We start from the raw sequence: 18,379 nt of genomic DNA, 5'->3' as shown, positions 1-18,379 counted from the left end.
CTGTAGGCAGTTCAGCAAATTTAAAGCAATGGAAAATGTTTTGCATAATCTATTTTTCCACATAGACACACACAAGTCCTGAGATATTTGTGCTAAATCACCCAAGCCTCTTTCATACAACAACGGTGATGGTGCTCTGAAGCAGCATACTTACTAAGGTGCGCCAGGCCGACTTCCATAGTTTTTAATGTTAGCAGCTGCGGTTATGCCACACACGATTATGGGAATGCCGCCACCTATTAAGTAAAACCTAAAGAACACAACAGAAAATTAAGTAAACATTTATTCCTGACAGTCTAAAGAAACAAGAGCTTTGCCTGCAAACAAATTTGATAAATGACAAATTTATAACACACACTTTTGATCATCTCAAAAGAGAATAAGTATAGCTATTAGCATAGATTCAAAGCGCTTTTTCTACACGTTTCCTTTTTTTAGCAGAAATGGTTGAGTGGTTACCTCAGCATGGGTCTGGGTGGGGGAGGAGGTTCGTCCAGCTCCTCGTACTGCTTGGTCTTGCGTGTGACCTGCTTGTAGATATTCCGAGCTGTGACGCCTGACCATAAGGCTGTAGCCAGTGTAGAGTAATGCAGCACTATGCCCACCTGACAGACACACACACAGACACACACAGACACTGTTAAAACCAAGCTTAACAAATTCATACATATCTACACAAGTATTAGTGGAGCATGTATTTCCATGCAGATTTACATACACATCATAAAGAGGATCTACATTAAACTGAAGGATTTATGTTTAACGACAAATAAATCAAAACATGTCATTTCATACTAGACTGAAAACACGGTGTAATGAAGCTATATTCATGTAGCTCATACCGCTTGGCACACACTGGCATAGGAAGTCTGGTTGATGCCCCCAGCGAATGCAGCACAGGTAAGGAGCATATGCAGGCACACACTAACCAGCATGTGCCAGCACTTCTTGCTAACACACACAGATCTGTAAAGACACAAAATTAATGTAATGAATTAGAGGCAAGTTCAGTCGAAGCTTTCCAGTGAATGTAGCAGCATTAAGCAGACAAATCTTCAGAGTCCAGCTTCAGAGATTGGTTCATGCTAGTCTAGTGTGTCAGTCTCAGTTCTGTACTTGTCTAAATACCTCAGCATTTTCTGTGCCACTGCACTGCCAGGGCTCAATAAAGACTGAGACTGTCTCAAGTGAATTAGACAGAAAACATATCAATATTAATCCAAACTATTTCAGTATTTAGATTTGGACACTGTTATGCTGGCTGCTAGCTCCTTTATGGATGGAAGGTGTTCTTACTTGTGATGATAAATGTAGCTGACGATGATGGCCAGCAGACAGAGACTAAGCATGATAGCAGTGATGTAGACGACTGGGTGAAGAGGCTTGAAGCTGTACATGGTGGGCTCTGTCCTGGTCAGATCCTGTTGAAGACAAGCACCAAACAAACCATCTATTAATACACATGCATAATATCTGCAGCCATTTTTGATTAACTCCGTTTTCCATGTTGAGCTGCACGTATTCACTGTTAGGACATATTCCTTTATTCCATCACACAACTACCTAGAATGTCAGTTTTGTACTTTTATAGACAGATGATAAGGACCTTTTAGGTTGTAGCTCCTGCTTCATTAACGAAAAGACAAACACTTCTAAAAGGTGGAACAGAAATGATTTCCTACTGAAAAGACAAACCCCTCGTGTTAACAGTCTAGAAATTTCTTTGTTTCAAAAATGGAAAGTCAGCTGAGTTAGTACTGACCATTAGAAGGGCGTAGTTACTGAGCGAGTCACACGAGAGTGTGGTGAAGTTGGCTTCATGCTGGAGGACGGTGCAGCCCTCTGACTGCCAGCTGCCCTGACCCTCATGAGCAGTGAAATCCCAGCGTGCAGCCACAGGGTCCAAACCCTGCACAAACCGCCGCAGGGTCACGTTCACTCGGCTGCGCAGAGACTGCAGGGAGAGTCCCTCTGAAAGTGACACACAGGAAGACATTCACATGAGCTCATATCAATGTGAACAGAATTAAATTGGAGTGGAGTTCTGTTGAGGCAAATGTCAATCAACGACATAGTCATATTTATGATTATTAGTCTTTTAATAAAACCTGAAGAACCTTCAAATACAAAATACTACAAACTAAACTCTGGGTGTACGAAGGACAAGCAGATTACTGTCAGGTTTCTCTGTTTCTATTTCCCAGAAATGTATTTTTTATTTGCAGGCATTTGTATCGTGTTGATGAGACAGGATCTTTTTCAGAATCAGAAACATGCTGATATGAAAAATGCTTATGAATCTGAGCCAAATAAAGTGCACAAAAAACAAAGAAATATTAATAGTTGGAGATGAAACAAAGTCAGATTTTGTATCTTACTATCTTTTATTGCAATATACAATATGTTAAGTGCAATATTTCTATCTATCTGCTTGTCTGTCTTTAATGCAGAAACAGAAATACTGCCTAATAGAATAGACTTGAATTGAGAATAGACCTTGTTTAGAAATAGTTTCTTGATGCTTTTATATATTTCATTTTATCTTTTTCCCTTTTATGTATATTATTTTTCATCTGTTTTAATTATTATTTTTTTAATAATATCTGATATATCTGATATATATTGCTTTATGCTTTTTGTCATATTGTGCAGCACTTTGGGCAATTGAAATTGCAGTAAAATGTGCTATATAAATGAATAAAGTTGAAAGTTGAACTAATGACTTTCTGGCTTTTACAGGGTGCAAACAATGTACTACATTAGAAACTCTGAAACGCAGTCAGAGAATTATCATATATAGATCTGTTTTGTAGCCTGTATCAGTGCAATTAACTAGCTAGCTACCACCTTCATTAGCTTACCCGGTTTCTAAGTAAATAAAACATATGACAGGGCAGCTAGCTGGAGCTGTTTTACTTGGCTGGTAGGCCAGGTATTACATTTAATTGGTATTAATATTTAGATTTAGATTGTTCACCCCTGCACTGACTTCTCAGGCATAAAAATGTTAACACCTCCTACTTAACAGCGATGAGCAAATGTGCTGAGGAAGACGCTGGTTCGAGGTGGTGTAGTTTACCGATCTTGGTGAGGATGACAGGAGTGACAACACTTCTCCTCTTGGTTGAGTTGCCTGTAGGGGGGAAAAGCTTGCCGTTGCGGAAAGCAAGCAACTGCAGCTTATAACTGCCATCATCAGCTTGACCAGAGCTCAGCACAGAGGAAAAGAGAGATGGGGGAAGCTGTACTGATGCCTCCACTATAGTGTTCTGTACATAATCAGAGAGAGAGAGGAGTGTACTGTTTACATAAAATGATATCCTAAATACAATACAATTACATACAATTCTATCCTAAATTGAGCATATTTCCTATACACATAATTCCTACTGCTTTTTCCACTTTTCTGGACAGTGCTTAAGAAAAAAAAAGGAGAAAAAGAAGAAAAGCAGCACACCTTTAGGGCCAACGCAGAGAGATTGCTGGTCACATTGCATTTGAAGCTAAGCTGCCGATCCAGGTTGATGTCTGGGTTTAAATTTCCCAGGTGGGGAATCATAGAGCGCTCTGGTGCCACCTTCTGGAACAGTGTGCAGGTCATGCCGTTAAAACTGCTGGCCTTAATCACATGTGCCTCCACTGCAATGTTGTGGGAGTTCTGCAGAGGCAAATGTCCATCAGTCCATGTACAAACAGAGGAAAAAACAAACAAACTGGAATGTACCAGCTATGTCCATGATAATGCAGTTAAACCGACTTTAACAGCAAATACAAGGTAAGACTGAAAAGCAAGTGTTGTATGATATTTACAGTGTAGTATGATCCGCTGGCTAGCCGGAGAACGGCGATCCTTTGTAGACTCTCGACGATGCGTGAGCAAGCTCGTGCCTCCTTCTGTGCCATCCATAACACCCGCTCATCAGTCAGCATCAGATTACTAGAGATATCCACCATCACATCCCCTAACTGACAACAGACATGCACACAAGAACAATGCTCTGTTAATACTCCAGGAGTATTTCCCATATACACACATTTAACCAGCAGTTATAGTGAAAGACACTGAGACATTTATTTATTAGTCCAGAATCCCGATGGAAAACATTGTAATACTATTCTGCATTGTAGGCTTTTTTTTTGCTCTCTTTAATAATTTCAGAGAACCACTTTGAGTTGAAAAACCTATCAAGTGGAACTGCACGCAGGTGTTACATGGTGATGTTTCCCTTCAGCACAGTGAAATTCAAACCCAGGAAAGTAGACCCGAAAAGTGACTTTTTGGCTAAATCCCTCTGCTCTGATTTTATCTCCTCCCGTCATGCCATTTTCTCCACAAACTGATCCACAGAATGCGAGCTTTGTCTACAGTAAGGAAGAATGCACTAGAGGAAACAGTGGCCTTGCCAATTGCTTGTTTTAAGCTGAAATTGATTAAATAATTTTTTAGGGTTTAGGATTAATTTAAGGTTCAATCCTTCTGTGAAAGCACAAATTTCTCAAATTTAGTCAAGTAATTATTAAAACTAATTTACAGATTAAAAATATAAATATTTTGCACGTGTGTGTGTGTGTGTTTTCGTTCTTTCTTGTTTGCATGTGGCTATATTTGCTGTTGGAAGTTTCACCTCTTTGTATTTCTCAGCAAACAACCCAATCTTCTCAATCATCTCAGCCACGAAGATCACGTCCACCTTGTCTGAGAAGTTAGGAGCTTCTACTGTGTAAGCCAGAAGCTGCTGTGCTGTATGCACTGCATTTGTCAGGTTCAGGGCCATCTATTAGACAGACAAGTGAAAAATCTATGAAAATGAGGAATGTGTATAGTTCAGCAAACTGAAAGAGGAATGAATCCAAATATCAAACTAGTTATCAAGAATAAGGAGAGATGAGGCACAAGAAGTTTCATTAGTAGATTACAATGACAAGTCTATTGTTTTGGGCAGTTCTGTTCACGATCAGAATCAGGATCAGTATGTTTGCTAAGAGAAGTGTGAGTATTAATCTGGGAATTTGGAAACAGATGTGCACCTGGTTGATGATGTGAAGCACGCGGGTGGTGTCCTTCATGAACTCGCAGCGAGAGTAATCCTCCTCAGCCCAGTGCCCACTGCGGTCACACCGCCTCCTGGCACGCCGGGCTTCAGCTGAGCTGCCTGAGTAGATGCCTGTGCCTGTTACTTGACGTGCACAGGGAAGGTGCGCCATGATGCCCGCAAGTGTACGAGGCCATCTGCAGAGACATCAGTCATGATGGAGCTTATGCATTAAAAGTGATTAACATAAAATCTGTTCCCTAAATCCCCCTTGGTTAATTACTGCAAGTTAGATCCCAGATAATACAGTGTCCTTGTTTTAGAGATATAATCAGATAGATCATGTGTTCTAAATGGATTCAAATGCAGATATGACTGGGATGAGCACTATTTTTTATTTCTTTTGTAAAAGCTTGCCAGACAGATTCACAGGACATTATGAACTTCAGTGATGTTGCTGATTTTAGGAACCGTCTGAGAAAGAAATCATAAACCGTGCTGACATTCCTATCTCTGTTTATTTTTTTTTCCCCTCAGTGTTTCTGGAGGCATAGTCATAACTTATTTCAGGCCACGCTCTCTTTAGGTTTAAACTCAAATACAGATATTTGGAGCAGTCAGCGTACAGCGTCAGTCAGTCAGCGTACAGATTTATTCCATTAAACTCCTGCACTCTATACAAGACCACTAGATGGCAACAATGAGCTAAAATCGTTAAGCAGGTCCAGTGCATGTTTTGATATGTTTGAAGCAGTGCTTCTGAGGATAAATTGTGCTAAACTCACCTGTAATCTCCTTTATTGTTGGAGACCCTTTCAGGAGCGCAGTATTTGGCAGAGCTCTCTAAAACTACAATGTGCACTGTGCGAGTGTTGTTGCCTCTGCTGGTGCGCACCCGACATTCCCAATCTCCTGTGAAGCCTGGCTGGATGTTAGAGATGGTCAGAGCACTGTGAAAGGACCAGAGAGACAAAACAAAGGATTGCACAAAAGACACTGTAGAAGATGAATGTTTAGACTAAACTACAAATCACATTACACAAGTGGACACACACCTTGAAGGGATATACTTTTATGATTAGGTACAGCTGCATCTCAATGAAGTAGAATGTCGTGGAAAAGTTCATTTATTTTAGTAATTCAATTTAAATAGTAACTCCGTACAGGGTGTATCCTGCCTTGATGCCCGATGACACCTGAGACAGGCACAGGCTCCCCGTGACCCGAGGTAGTTCGGATAAGAGGTAGAAGATGAATGAATTTAAATAGTAAAACCCTTGTATTATATAAATTCAGTACACACAGACTGAAGTAGTTTAGGTTTTTGGTTCTTTTAACTGTGATGATTTTAGCTCACATTTAACAAAAGCCCACCAATTAACAAAAACATAACAAAACCCCAACAGAGACCCACCAATCTCAAAAAAATACTTCATAAGACCAATAAAAAAACATTTTAAGTGAATTGTTGGCCTTCTGGAAAGTATGTTCATTTACTGTATATGTACTCATTACTTGGTAGGGGCTCTTTTTGCTTTAATTACTGCCTCAATTCGGCGTGGCATGGATTTGATCAGTCTGTGGCACTGCTGAGGTGGTGTGGAAGCCCAGGTTTCTTTGACAGTGGCCTTCAGCTCATTTGCATTTTTTGGTCTCTTGTTTCTCAATTTCCTCTTGACAATACAGTATAGATTCTCTATAGGGTTCAGGTCTGGTGGGTTTGCTGGCCAGTCACGTGCACCAACACCATGGTCATTTAACCATCTTTTGGTGCTTTTGGCAGTGTGGGCAGGTGCCAAATCCTGCTGGAAAATGAAATCAGCATCTTTTAAAAGCTGGTCATCAGAAGGAAACATGAAGTGCTCTAAAATTTCTTGGTAAACGGGTGCAGTGACTTTGGTTTTTAAAAAACACAGTGGACCAACACCAGCAGATGACATTGCACCCCAAATCACAGAATGTGGAAACTTTACACTGGACTTCAAGCAACTTGGGATATGAGCTTCTCTACCCTTCCTCCAGACTCTAGGACCTCGGTTTCCAAATGAAATACAAAACTTGCTCTCATCTGATAAGAGGACTTTGGACCACTGGGCAACAGTTCAGTTCATCTTCTCCTTAGCTCAGCTAAGACACCTCTGACGTTGTCTGTGGTTCAGGAGTGGCTTAAAAAGAGCAATATGACAACCGTAGCCAAATTCCTTGACACGTCTGTGCGTGGTGGCTCTTAATGCCTTGAACCCAGCCTCAGTAAATTCCTTGTGAAGTTCACCCAAATTCTTGAATCAATTTTGCTTGACAAGCCTCTCAAGGTTGCAATTGGTTGTGCATCTTTTTCTTCCACACTTTTTCCTTCCACTCAATTTTCTGTTAACATGCTTGGAAACAGCACTCTGAGCCAACAGAGCCAAACAGCCAGCTTCTGTGCCAATGAATGTTTGTGTCTTACCTTCCTTTTGAAGGGTGTCTCAATGATTGTCTTCTGGACAACTGTCAGATCATCAGTAGTCTTCCCCATGATTTTGTAGCCTAGTATTTAGCATTTTGATGGCTCAAGAAACCTTCACAGGTGTTTTGAGTTGATTAGCTGAGTCACCATATTCAAATTTTTGAGATTGGTGGGTTTTTGTTAAATGTGAGCCAAAATGATCACAATTAAAACTACCAAAGACTTAAACTACTTCAGTCTGTCTGTACTGAATTTATATAATACATGAGTTTCACTATTTGAGTTAAATTAATGAAATAAATAAACTATCATGACATTCTAATTTTTTGAGATGAACCTGTATATAATATTTGGCTGCAAATCCAACCGTGACTAATTACTTTAGAATGAACAACAAAATAAAAGTGATATTTATTCCAAAACCATCCTTCAGTTCCTTCATGCTGCATTACCTGGCTATAAGGGAACAGTTCTGCACCATGCTCTTTTCTATGAAGATTCCCTGCGTGGCATCAGACTCCACCATCTTGCCATCCTGATACCAGAGCACCTGCATTTCCTCGTCTACGAAGGAGGCCATGCACTGGAAAGGCAGGCTGTCCCCCTGAAAAACTATCTGATGCTGGGAAGGACTCATGTAGAAAGAGGGGAGCTCCAAAGGTGCATCTACAGAGAAAACAGATAAGAGTGAGAAACTGGGTGTGTTTGCAGTCAAGAGATTTGACCTGTTTTTAAATCTGCACCTTAGTTTCTCCTCTTTTGTAATAGTTGCCTTATTTTCTTCATTTTCGTGAATACTTCTCAAAAAACACAGAACACTTTCTCCAGACTGATCCAAATTAACCAGCCTGAGCATGCAGAGTGAGTTTAATGTGTCTGAAAAAGCAGACAAAAAAGGTCATCACTCAGCTTCATTTATATCACTGTTTCCACTGCACCTCCTCCACAAAATAAGAGAGCTGAGATGAGTATTTGGTGCCAAACCAGGGTTTTTAATCTTATCTGTCAAAGTGGCCTGCATTGTGATGGCAAGGTCCAAGTGCTAGATATCCGTTAAACACTACAGTGTGTCTTGACATCTTCCAGCAAAAACTGCTTCAGACATCCAAGATAACACATTTCTATTTATTAAGTAATAAAGAACTATTTGTTAAATTCAGTGCATGGAACAACACGCAAAAAGCAGAACCTCCTCAAACCCTATGGCACTTTCTAATGCTACATTATTTTCTAAATCCAAAGGGATTTTTTCTTTATTGAAGGTCTCTTAATGACAACAATTGACGCTGTTTGGTATGTATGTATGTATGTATGTATGTATGTATGTATATGTATGTGTGTGCATGTATGTGTGTGTATGTATGCATGTATGTATGTATGTATGTATGTATGTGTGTATGTATGTATGTATGATTGTGTGTGTGTATATGAATGAGTGTATGGGTGTGTGTGTATTTGTATGTGTGTGTGTGTATGTATGTATGTGTTTGTGTGTATGTATGAATGAATGAGTGTGTGTGTGTGTATGTAGGTGTGTGTATGTATGTCTGTGTGTATGTGTAAGTATGTATGTATGTATGTATGTATGTATGTATGTATGTATGTCTGTGTGTATGTATGTATGTCTGTGTGTATGTGTGTGTTTATGTGTTTATGTGTGTATGTATGTGTGTGTGTGTGCTTTCTTACCACAGGTGAGCATTTCAGGCCTGAGGGAGGTTATGAGCTGGCCCTGTAGAGTGCGAGGGTAGGAGCACCGTGTGTCCTTCACTGCTATACCCTTCTCTTTAATCCAGCGCACCAGCCATTGCAGATTACAGTCACACAGGAGATAAGGGGTCTGAAACTCCCTAAAAACACGCACACAGGCACAGACACACAGACACTTAAATCAATAAAGTACAGGCAAAACTATGGCTTTCCATACCATGAAGTGATTTATATTCTGTAACATTTACATTTCCAGGATATGGCAGACACCCTTATCCAGAGCGACTTGCATTTATCTTATTTATACAGCACAATTGAGGGTCAAGGGCCTCGCTCAAGGGGCCCAGCAGTGGCAGCTAGGTGGCCCTGGGATTCGAACTCACAAGCTTCTGATCAGAAGTCCAACAACTTAACCACTGAGCTACCACATCCCCTATAACAGCACTGACCACAGTGAACGCTTACACATTGGGATAAATATGCTATTGTTTGTATAGAACTAATCCACAGTGACCTGTATGACCGACACATCACCTCATGTAAACTTGATAATAAAAAGGTCATTAAATACACATACTTTTGTTATGGTGAAGCTTTTTTTTTTTTTTTAGTAAGCCACATTTATAGGAGGAGTCTGGTGTGTCAGTGCGTCGTAACAGTAAGAGTAGTTGTTTGGCCATGGGGAACAGAGATGACATACAGGATAGAGGACCTGGTTCTTTCTGGCTTCTCTGTTACATGACATGCTGTAGGGTTCAAGAAAGCAAAAAAAAAAAAAAGCCTGGAATGTTTTTAAAACGTGATAACAAGCACTAACCCGTTTTGTGGACATTCCATAACATCAACTCTAAATACAAACTGATATAAAGTATGTTGAGTTGTTTTTTATTTAAATACAAAATATGACCGGACAATGTGGCGTCTGAGGAATAAAACAGTTTGGAGTGTTTCAGAGCAAAATGATAAACTTTAGCTTCCATTATTCCCACTTTTTCACATCTATAATATTTCCTATAACGCCTTATAGAACAGGGTTTCACCTCAAAAGTTGTTCAGATGAAGGCAAGCTAACTGGATATTTCAGTGACTTTTATCAATCCATAGTGACATAACAGGAAAAAGAAAAGGTTTGTGTGTGTTGCATAGCATCTGGGGTAAAATCATCTAGGGAATGCATAGAAACATATATTGAAACGCAGGGATATAAATTGGGTTTACTCACAGTGTTTTCAGAGAGACGAGGCTGTCGAATGTCCCTTGAGAAAGAGATGAAAACATGTTCCCTGAAAGGTTGCTGAAATGACACCACAGGTGAATTGCTACATTGCATATGAGTATCAGGATCAACTAAACTTACTGTCGGCGACATCACTGGGTCAACCACCCGCTATCCACTCAACCAAAGTCAAAGGATTTACCACAAAACACTTTTATAGCTTTTATAGTAGCAATAACACACAGTTCAAAGTGCAGCTAGCGGAGATGATTTAATACTCATATAAAGATACATGGACACAATGCACAATTCTGAGATATTTTTTAATTTTTTAAACAGTGTGAAATTCATTCACTATTAAAATATATTTTTGACTAATTTAATTTTAAAATTATGTGTTTTTTTTTAGACATTGTAGGCACATTTTTCATAGTTTTATAATGAAATGCTAATGTTTTGTTTTGCCCCATCGCTCACCACTATATGTACTTCAGAGAAGTTTACACCTGACTCGTTCAGCTTCCTCATATGTGCTGCCCGACAGACATTTACAGAACAGCTTAATCTATTCTCATATGAGAGTTTTAATCAGAATGACAGCTTTATTTTCACATGGATAGCATTAGCATCACCTTCACGAGGTGGAGAGGACACGCAGGTGTGTGCACTGCTGTTGCTTTACTCGAGGGAGGCGAAAACTAACGTGCTAATCTTACAACATCTGTTCCTCAATTTAGAACCCAGTGAAGGGCAATTACCTTCTCAATTTCTAGCCAAATGCCTAAAATGCTTTGAATATCCTCATTAGGGAGCATTAAACACCGCTTTTAAAACTATTAAAAGCTATCAAAAATACAAAACAAAAACAAACAACAAAAAAACGCCCCAGTGGCCACCAACCTGATTCTGACAGAGTAATAGATAACAAGGAGATTTACTTACAGTTTAGTCAGATTTGTGAGGCCTTTGAATATATCCACATTGAGGCAGCCAATACGATTATTGGACAAATCTCTAAAGAGATGGAAACAATAAAAAAAGTTAAATCGATAACACACTCAGCACTAGGCAGATGCATCTATAAAAATCTACCGACACTAGAATTTAACAGAAAAGTGGCGCTGTAGAAAACCGACACATACATGCAACATTCAGCACCAAACCCTTCTTTGGCTTCAGCTCATCAAAGATGCCTGCAATAATCACTAATGGCTAGTAGGTTCTAGTTAGAGATGTACATGATGTGTGTGTTGAATATCAGATGGCAGATTTAATCCCGTGTGCTATATAATAACCAGACGCTCTTCGTTACATCAGGAGATATGGGAAAGTCATAACGCTATTACGTGTGTAGTAGACAAGTAACGGAAAATCAAACATATCTGGCATTTTCAGAAATTGTTATACACTATATGACCAAGCATGTGGAAACTGTAACGTCACGCCCATGTGTTTGTTAAACACCACATCCAGATTTAATCCTCCTTTTGCTATTATATTAGCGACCACTCTTCTGGGAAGTCTTTCTCCTAGATTACACACGTGGACAAAATTGGTCACAGAAAAAACTTTAATCTGACAAAAGTAATAATAAATAAAAATTCTATGAAATGTTAACCAATGAAAGTCAGACATTGCTTTTCAATCATGCTTCAACGGAATTCATTCATTCATTCATTTTCTACCGCTTATCCGAACTACCTCGGCGTCATCGGGCATCAAGGCAGGATACACCCTGGACGGAGTGCCAACCCATCGCAGGGCACACACACACACTCATTCACTCACACACTACGGACAATTTTCCAGAGATGCCAATCAACCTACCATGCATGTCTTTGGACCGGGGGGAGGAAACCGGAGTACCCGGAGGAAACCCCCGAGGCACGGGGAGAACATGCAAACTCCACACACACAAGGCGGAGGGTTAGAACCCCGACCCTGGAAGTGTGAGGCGAACATGCTAACCACTAAACCACCGTGCCCCCCTCAACGGAATTATAAATAAAAAATAAACTCATGGAACAGGCCTAGACAAAAATGATGGTACCCCTAGAAAAGACTGAAAATAATGTGACCAAAGGGACATGTTCATTCAAGGTGTGTCCACTAATTAGCATCACAGGTGTCTACAATCTTGTAATCAGTCAGTGGGCCTATATATTGGGCTCCAGGTAGTTACTGTGTTGTCTGGTGACATGGTGTGTACCACACTCAACATGGACCAGAGGAAGCGAAGGAAAAAGTTGTCTCAGGAGATTAAAAAAGAAAATTATAGACAAGCATGATAATGGTAAAGGCTATAAGACCATCTCCAAGCAGCTAGATGTTCCTGTGACTACAGTTGCACATATTATTCAGAAATTTAAGATCCATGGGACTGTAGCCAACCTCCCTGGACGTGGCCGCAGGAGAAATTGATGACAAATCAAAGAGACGGATAATCCATCCACGTGTCTTCACGTTTTTTTTTTTTTGTGTGTGCAAACCAATAAATATATGAAACAGAAAGAGACGGATAATCCGAATGGTAACAAAAGAGCCCAGAAAGACTTCTAAAGAGATCCGAGGTGAACTTCTTGCTCAAGGAACATCAGTGTCAGATCGCACCATCCGTCGGTGTTTGAGCCAAAGTGGACTACATGGGAGACGACCAAGGAGGACACAAATCATAAAGACTGGAATATGCCAAACTACATGTTGACAAGCCACAAAGCTTCTGGGAGAATGTCCTATGGACAGATGAGACAAAAATGGAACTTTTTGCCAAGGCACATCAGCTCTATGTTCACAGACGGAAGAATTAAGCATATCAAGAAAAGAACACTGTCCCTACTGTGAAACATGGAGGAGGCTCTGTTATGTTCTGGGGCTGCTTTGCTGCATCTGGCACAGGGTGTCTTGAATCTGTGCAGGGTACAATGAAATCTGAAGACTATCAAGGGATTCTAGTACTGGCCAGTGTCAGAAAGCTTGGTCTCAGTCGCAGGTCATGGGTCTTGCAACAGGACAATGACCCAAAACACACAGCTAAAAACACCCAAGAATGGCTAAGAGGAAAACATTGGACTATTCTAAAGTGGTCTTCTATGAGCCCTGACCTCAATCCTATTGAACATCTTTGGAAGGAGCTGAAACATGCCATCTGCAAAAGACACTCTTCAAACCGGAAACAACTGGAGCAGTTTGCTCATGAGGAGTGGGCCAAAATACCTGCTGAGAGGTGCAGGAGTCTCACTGACAGTTACAGGAATCGTCATATTGCAGTGATTGCCTCAAAAGGTTGTGCAACAAAATATTAAGTTAGGGGTACCATCATTTTTGTCTAGGCCTGTTCCATGAGTTTATTTTATTAAATAATTCTGTTGAAGCATGGTTGAAATGTCTGAATGTTAACCAAACTTTCATTGGTTAACATTCATAGAATTTTTATTTATTATTACTTTTGTCAGATTAAAGTTTTTTCTGTGACCATTGTGAGTTTCATTGACTGACCGAATGGTACCAACAATTTTGTCCACGTGTGTACATATGTGGGGATTTGTGTTCATTCAGCTACGAGAGCGAGCTGATGTTGGGCGAGGAGAATTTGGGTGCATTTATCATTCCACTTCATCTCAAAGGTGTTTTGTGGCATTGAGATCAGGACTCTGTACAGGACACCACATCTTCCACACCAATCTTGATTTTTTTTTTTAGACATTGCAGCGAACAGTATTGCAGTATGACCAGATCCTGTATAACTTCCAAATCAAAACCCATATCATTTCAAAGGAGGAGTAAGTAAATCAGATGAAAGCAAAGCTGCTAGCACACCTTGTCTAATTTTGCCTTCAGCTTCTTAACATCAAAAGAGAGAGTGTGGTAATGTAATTATAACTGTCAGCATTTCAGGCCCTTTAGCATCCAGTGGTACACAGACTTTGTGATGTTTTAGAACCAGGACTTCAGATTTTATACCAAAGTATAAAAATGAGCACATACACAATTACTTGTAATGTCTAACTGAATATGTACATGTATTTGTTACACAGCCATGATTTTTTTCCATTTACTAATTTGTGCATTTAACTTTATTCGGTAAATATATATAAATCACACAACTATAACTGTCTATTACACCGAGAGAGAGAGAGAGTGTATGTGTGTGTGTGTGTGAGAGAGAGAGAGAGAGAAAGAAAAAGAGAATGAGTGCGTGTGTGAGAGAGAGATTGACTGTGTGTGTGTGTGTGTGTGTGTGTGTGTGTGAGAGAGAGAGTGAGAGAGAGAGAGAGAGAGAATGTTGTCATAAGCCATGTAATAGTTAGGAATGCTAACTCTACCCCAACTCTTGTCATTTCCTCAAACACAATGACAAGTGAATTAGAACCAATTTGCTAAAATGACTATTGAGAAGAAAAGTGTCCTCCTTCAACTTCTAATTAATTTACGTTGAAATACTTCAGGGTGGTTTATTCAAATAATAACTTCATAAGCTTTTGATATGATCGCCATAGGTACTGAATGTTTGTATAATTCTTCTGTACAGTGTATATTCCTCAGTAGATTTTTGCTGTATCTGTAAAACCCTGTCTGATGTAATGTAGTAATGCATGTCTGCCATGACAAATGTGCTACACACACACACACACACACACACAAACATTTCACACGGGAAGCTGGAGATTTGTGATTTATTACTTCTGCTGAGAAAGTTGGAGTTGTAAAATAAAAGATATGAGTGTTACTTCAGATCTGTGCTGCTGAATAACGATTTCAGGCTGATTTTGGGTTGTATGGGAAAAATTCTTTGAATTATTTAAGTGGGGAGGGAAACCTGATCCCAGCTCGAAGGGTAGGAAGTAGACAGAAACATGTTACATATTTAAGTCAAAGCGCTCTTTCATCTAGCCGTAACGATTCCAACATGCCAAACAGGATAAGGCTTGGTGTTCCGCGCCTCTCAAGAACATGACATGTTGGCGTCAGAATGGATTTAATACGCCCCGCAGACAGCCACTCCAACTCAAAGGCAACTGCCAGAATCACATGTTAGCTTCTTGTTCAGCTGATGTCTGCTTGTTGACTGGCGAACAGTAGCTGCCTTTTACAATTGTGGCTTTTTGGGAGGGAAGAGCCTGGGAATTTATGTCTAGGAAATTCCACTCTCAGAAGAAGCCAATGGTGCGTTCTAGCAAGTACACTAGACCCAAAATAAAGTGGTGTAGCAGTGGTGAGAGGAGCTACTGAACTAAAAACAAGATGCAGTTTAATTAGTTCAAGAAAGACATCAGCTTTAGCTTCAGGGTGACGGTCAACACGATAGGAGCTTATAAGAAGCATATCAATACGATTCTAACAGTACAAACCATATGACTAAATTGGTTTTGTTATAGAAAGTATGAGTCGTTGTTTTTCTCTTGAACTTCTTCAGCTGTTTAATCCACACATACTACCTTCACTGGCCTCTCTCATCACCTGCATGTCTTTCAAACCCTCTTTCTCCCGATTCATTCCTTTCATTATCGTTTCATCTTCCTTCCCCAGTCCTGACTCAACTTTCCTTTATCTCTTTAATCTTTCCATCTCTCTGCTACACACTCCTCCAAACGCTGTGCCTGTCCCTCTATCCCGAGGCTGGTGACATGTCTCGAAATGTAACAGGGGAAATGTAATTAGCTGTTCTGAGATGAGAAGAATAAAATGCAGATGTGAATAATTAAAGTTTAGACTGTGGAGCGTGTTCACACACAGGGACTCTTGGAGGAATTTAACCAGCTCGTGTGTTGTTCTTCAATTGTAAATGAAAATGGTTTCTTCTTTCTAAAATGTTGTTCTTTGTGATTAGGCTAATTGCTATTCCTGTAGTTACCTTGAAATAGTATTGTTAAAATACTACAGCACAAATAGGTTAAAAGAAATCATATTGAAATCCTTTTAATAGGTCAAGCTTCCAACAGCCTCATAACATTTTTTAGATTATTGTTGTCCTTCGGCTGCTCCCTGTTCGAGGTCGTCGCAGCGGATCATCCGATCCACATATTTGGATTTGGCGCAGGTTTTACGCTGAATGCCCTTCCTCATGCAACCCTCCATTTTATCCGGGCTTGGGAAGGTTAACCCCACAGTGGCTAGATTAGTTCCCTGCCCAGGAATCGAAGCTGAGCCGTGGCATAGAGAGACGTATCCATTTTTTATAACCTTTTTTAAATCTATTTTTTTAGTTTTTCGTTCTTTCCGTGCCGTTATCTGAACACATTTACCTACAAGAAAATCTAAAATCTTCCATAAACACATCACTCATTGGTGCAACACAAATTATAAAATGAATACTAGCTCCTCTTAACTGATTCATTTTTCTCTTTATTTTCTGCAGTTATAACCATACTTCACATTATAGAACATATTACTGATGAGGTCACTTTGAAAGCACTTTGTTAACCAAATATATTCATTATAATTAATTTCTCTCTGTATGTCATGGCCACATTCTCAGTAACAGACCATTTAAGTACATTTTTATTCTACGATTAAAAAAACTAATGTGTTATTTAATCAACAGTAAATGCAGCCATTTTACTGGTGCACTAGTTCTGAATATGAATATTATCAGAACGTGCTGAAAAGGAACTGGCTTATGTTAAGAAAGAATGTTCTTTTGGAGCAGATGAATAGTTCTCCATTTACACGGCCAAGAAGTACTTTATTTTGGCTGGAAATGTGACATGCTAGCAGTTTCTTCATGTGCACAAGTGTGTATGTGTACATTCACACCACACATATATCCCAACTGATCAAAACCCTTCTTGTTTCCACAAAACCCGACACACACACACACACACACTCATATGCACACACACAGACAGACAAATGGGTTTATCAAATGCAGCCGGTCTGTCTTTGCTATAAACGTGTTTCTGGTTATGACAAGTGCAAAAGAGAAACCTGTAGATTTCAGAACAAGGAGATATATAATTTTACAAAATCCCCAAATTTACACCATGTGGAGAGCAGTACACCACACAATACCTTACTCTAAAGCAATACATTAACAATACAAACACTAGTCAGAAATGTTACCTCACACTAGAGAAGATCAGTTATGGAGGGAAAAAAACCCCAATAAATATTCTAATTAGAGTGGATACTGGTTTTATGTACGGATATATTAATATCAGGCTCAAACAACCAATGTCCACAGCATCAGACAAGCACTCAAATCAATAAACATACAGCAAATCACTAATTAACGGTGTTCTCAACATCAAACATGACACAATCTTTACTTACAGTCTTTTAAGAGCAGTAAGTCCAAGGAAGGCTCCTGGCTCGATGCGGGTGATGAGATTATTCTTTATGTCCCTGGAAAAGAAGAAACGGTAAATATCACTATTCAGTCAACTTCATAAACATTTATTAATAATTAGACTTTAATACGAGTACATTAGCATGACAGACCAGTTTAGAAAAAGCTAGTAACAGAGCGTTTAGCCTGGCATGTTGACAAAATAAGACTGAACTCACATGACCACCTTCACAATGCGAGACACAAGAAAATATTTGCCAAAGTCAACACCTTGAACTCTTTGTCATGTTGGTCAAAGTATTCCTGAATCATTTTTGCAGTGTCAAAACCTGCTAAAAGAGGCTACGATCATTAGGGAATACCACTGAAACTAAGCAGATTATTTGGTTTGCTGTTTTTATCTGTGTTTGGTAGGTGCTAGAGAAGTTAAAGTAACATTAACATGTATGCCAGGAGCAAAGCTTATCGAGCAGAACACTGCTCAGTCTATCACAGCATCTCTGCTGGCTTGCCTTCTTCCCATAGTGCAAAAGCAATAAGAATTTTAGACAGACAAACAGGTGGAAGGATGAACAAACCAAAAAACAACATAACTACTTAATAAATAAATAAATAAATAAATAAAAATATCGCCGATTTTACATAATGTCTAAAGTTTAGACATTTGCAAAATGTAAGGCAACATT

The 18,379-nt window shown here is 39.5% G+C and overlaps 1 protein-coding gene across 1 annotated transcript in view; it reads right to left on the bottom strand.

The window, feature by feature from the left end:
* The window catches only part of LOC132848574 (adhesion G protein-coupled receptor A3-like), a 35,352-nt gene that overhangs the window by 2,612 nt on the left and 14,361 nt on the right, over positions 1-18,379 (bottom strand). Inside the window, exons 3-18 of the mRNA XM_060874411.1 lie at positions 17,678-17,749; positions 11,351-11,422; positions 10,415-10,486; positions 9,172-9,332; positions 7,935-8,148; positions 5,819-5,983; positions 5,029-5,230; positions 4,626-4,775; positions 3,811-3,966; positions 3,458-3,658; positions 3,080-3,269; positions 1,763-1,971; positions 1,297-1,421; positions 843-966; positions 460-605; positions 155-250 (exon numbers count right to left, since the gene is read on the bottom strand). Coding sequence (XP_060730394.1) covers positions 155-250; positions 460-605; positions 843-966; positions 1,297-1,421; positions 1,763-1,971; positions 3,080-3,269; positions 3,458-3,658; positions 3,811-3,966; positions 4,626-4,775; positions 5,029-5,230; positions 5,819-5,983; positions 7,935-8,148; positions 9,172-9,332; positions 10,415-10,486; positions 11,351-11,422; positions 17,678-17,749 — 2,355 coding nt within the window. The remainder of the gene's footprint in view (positions 1-154; positions 251-459; positions 606-842; positions 967-1,296; positions 1,422-1,762; positions 1,972-3,079; positions 3,270-3,457; positions 3,659-3,810; positions 3,967-4,625; positions 4,776-5,028; positions 5,231-5,818; positions 5,984-7,934; positions 8,149-9,171; positions 9,333-10,414; positions 10,487-11,350; positions 11,423-17,677; positions 17,750-18,379) is intronic.

This window comes from Tachysurus vachellii, chromosome 7 (genome assembly GCF_030014155.1).
Source record: "Tachysurus vachellii isolate PV-2020 chromosome 7, HZAU_Pvac_v1, whole genome shotgun sequence".
Lineage (NCBI taxonomy): Eukaryota > Metazoa > Chordata > Actinopteri > Siluriformes > Bagridae > Tachysurus > Tachysurus vachellii.
The sequence above is the reverse complement of the archived record's forward strand: the minus strand, read 5'-3'. Positions and strand labels throughout refer to the sequence as shown.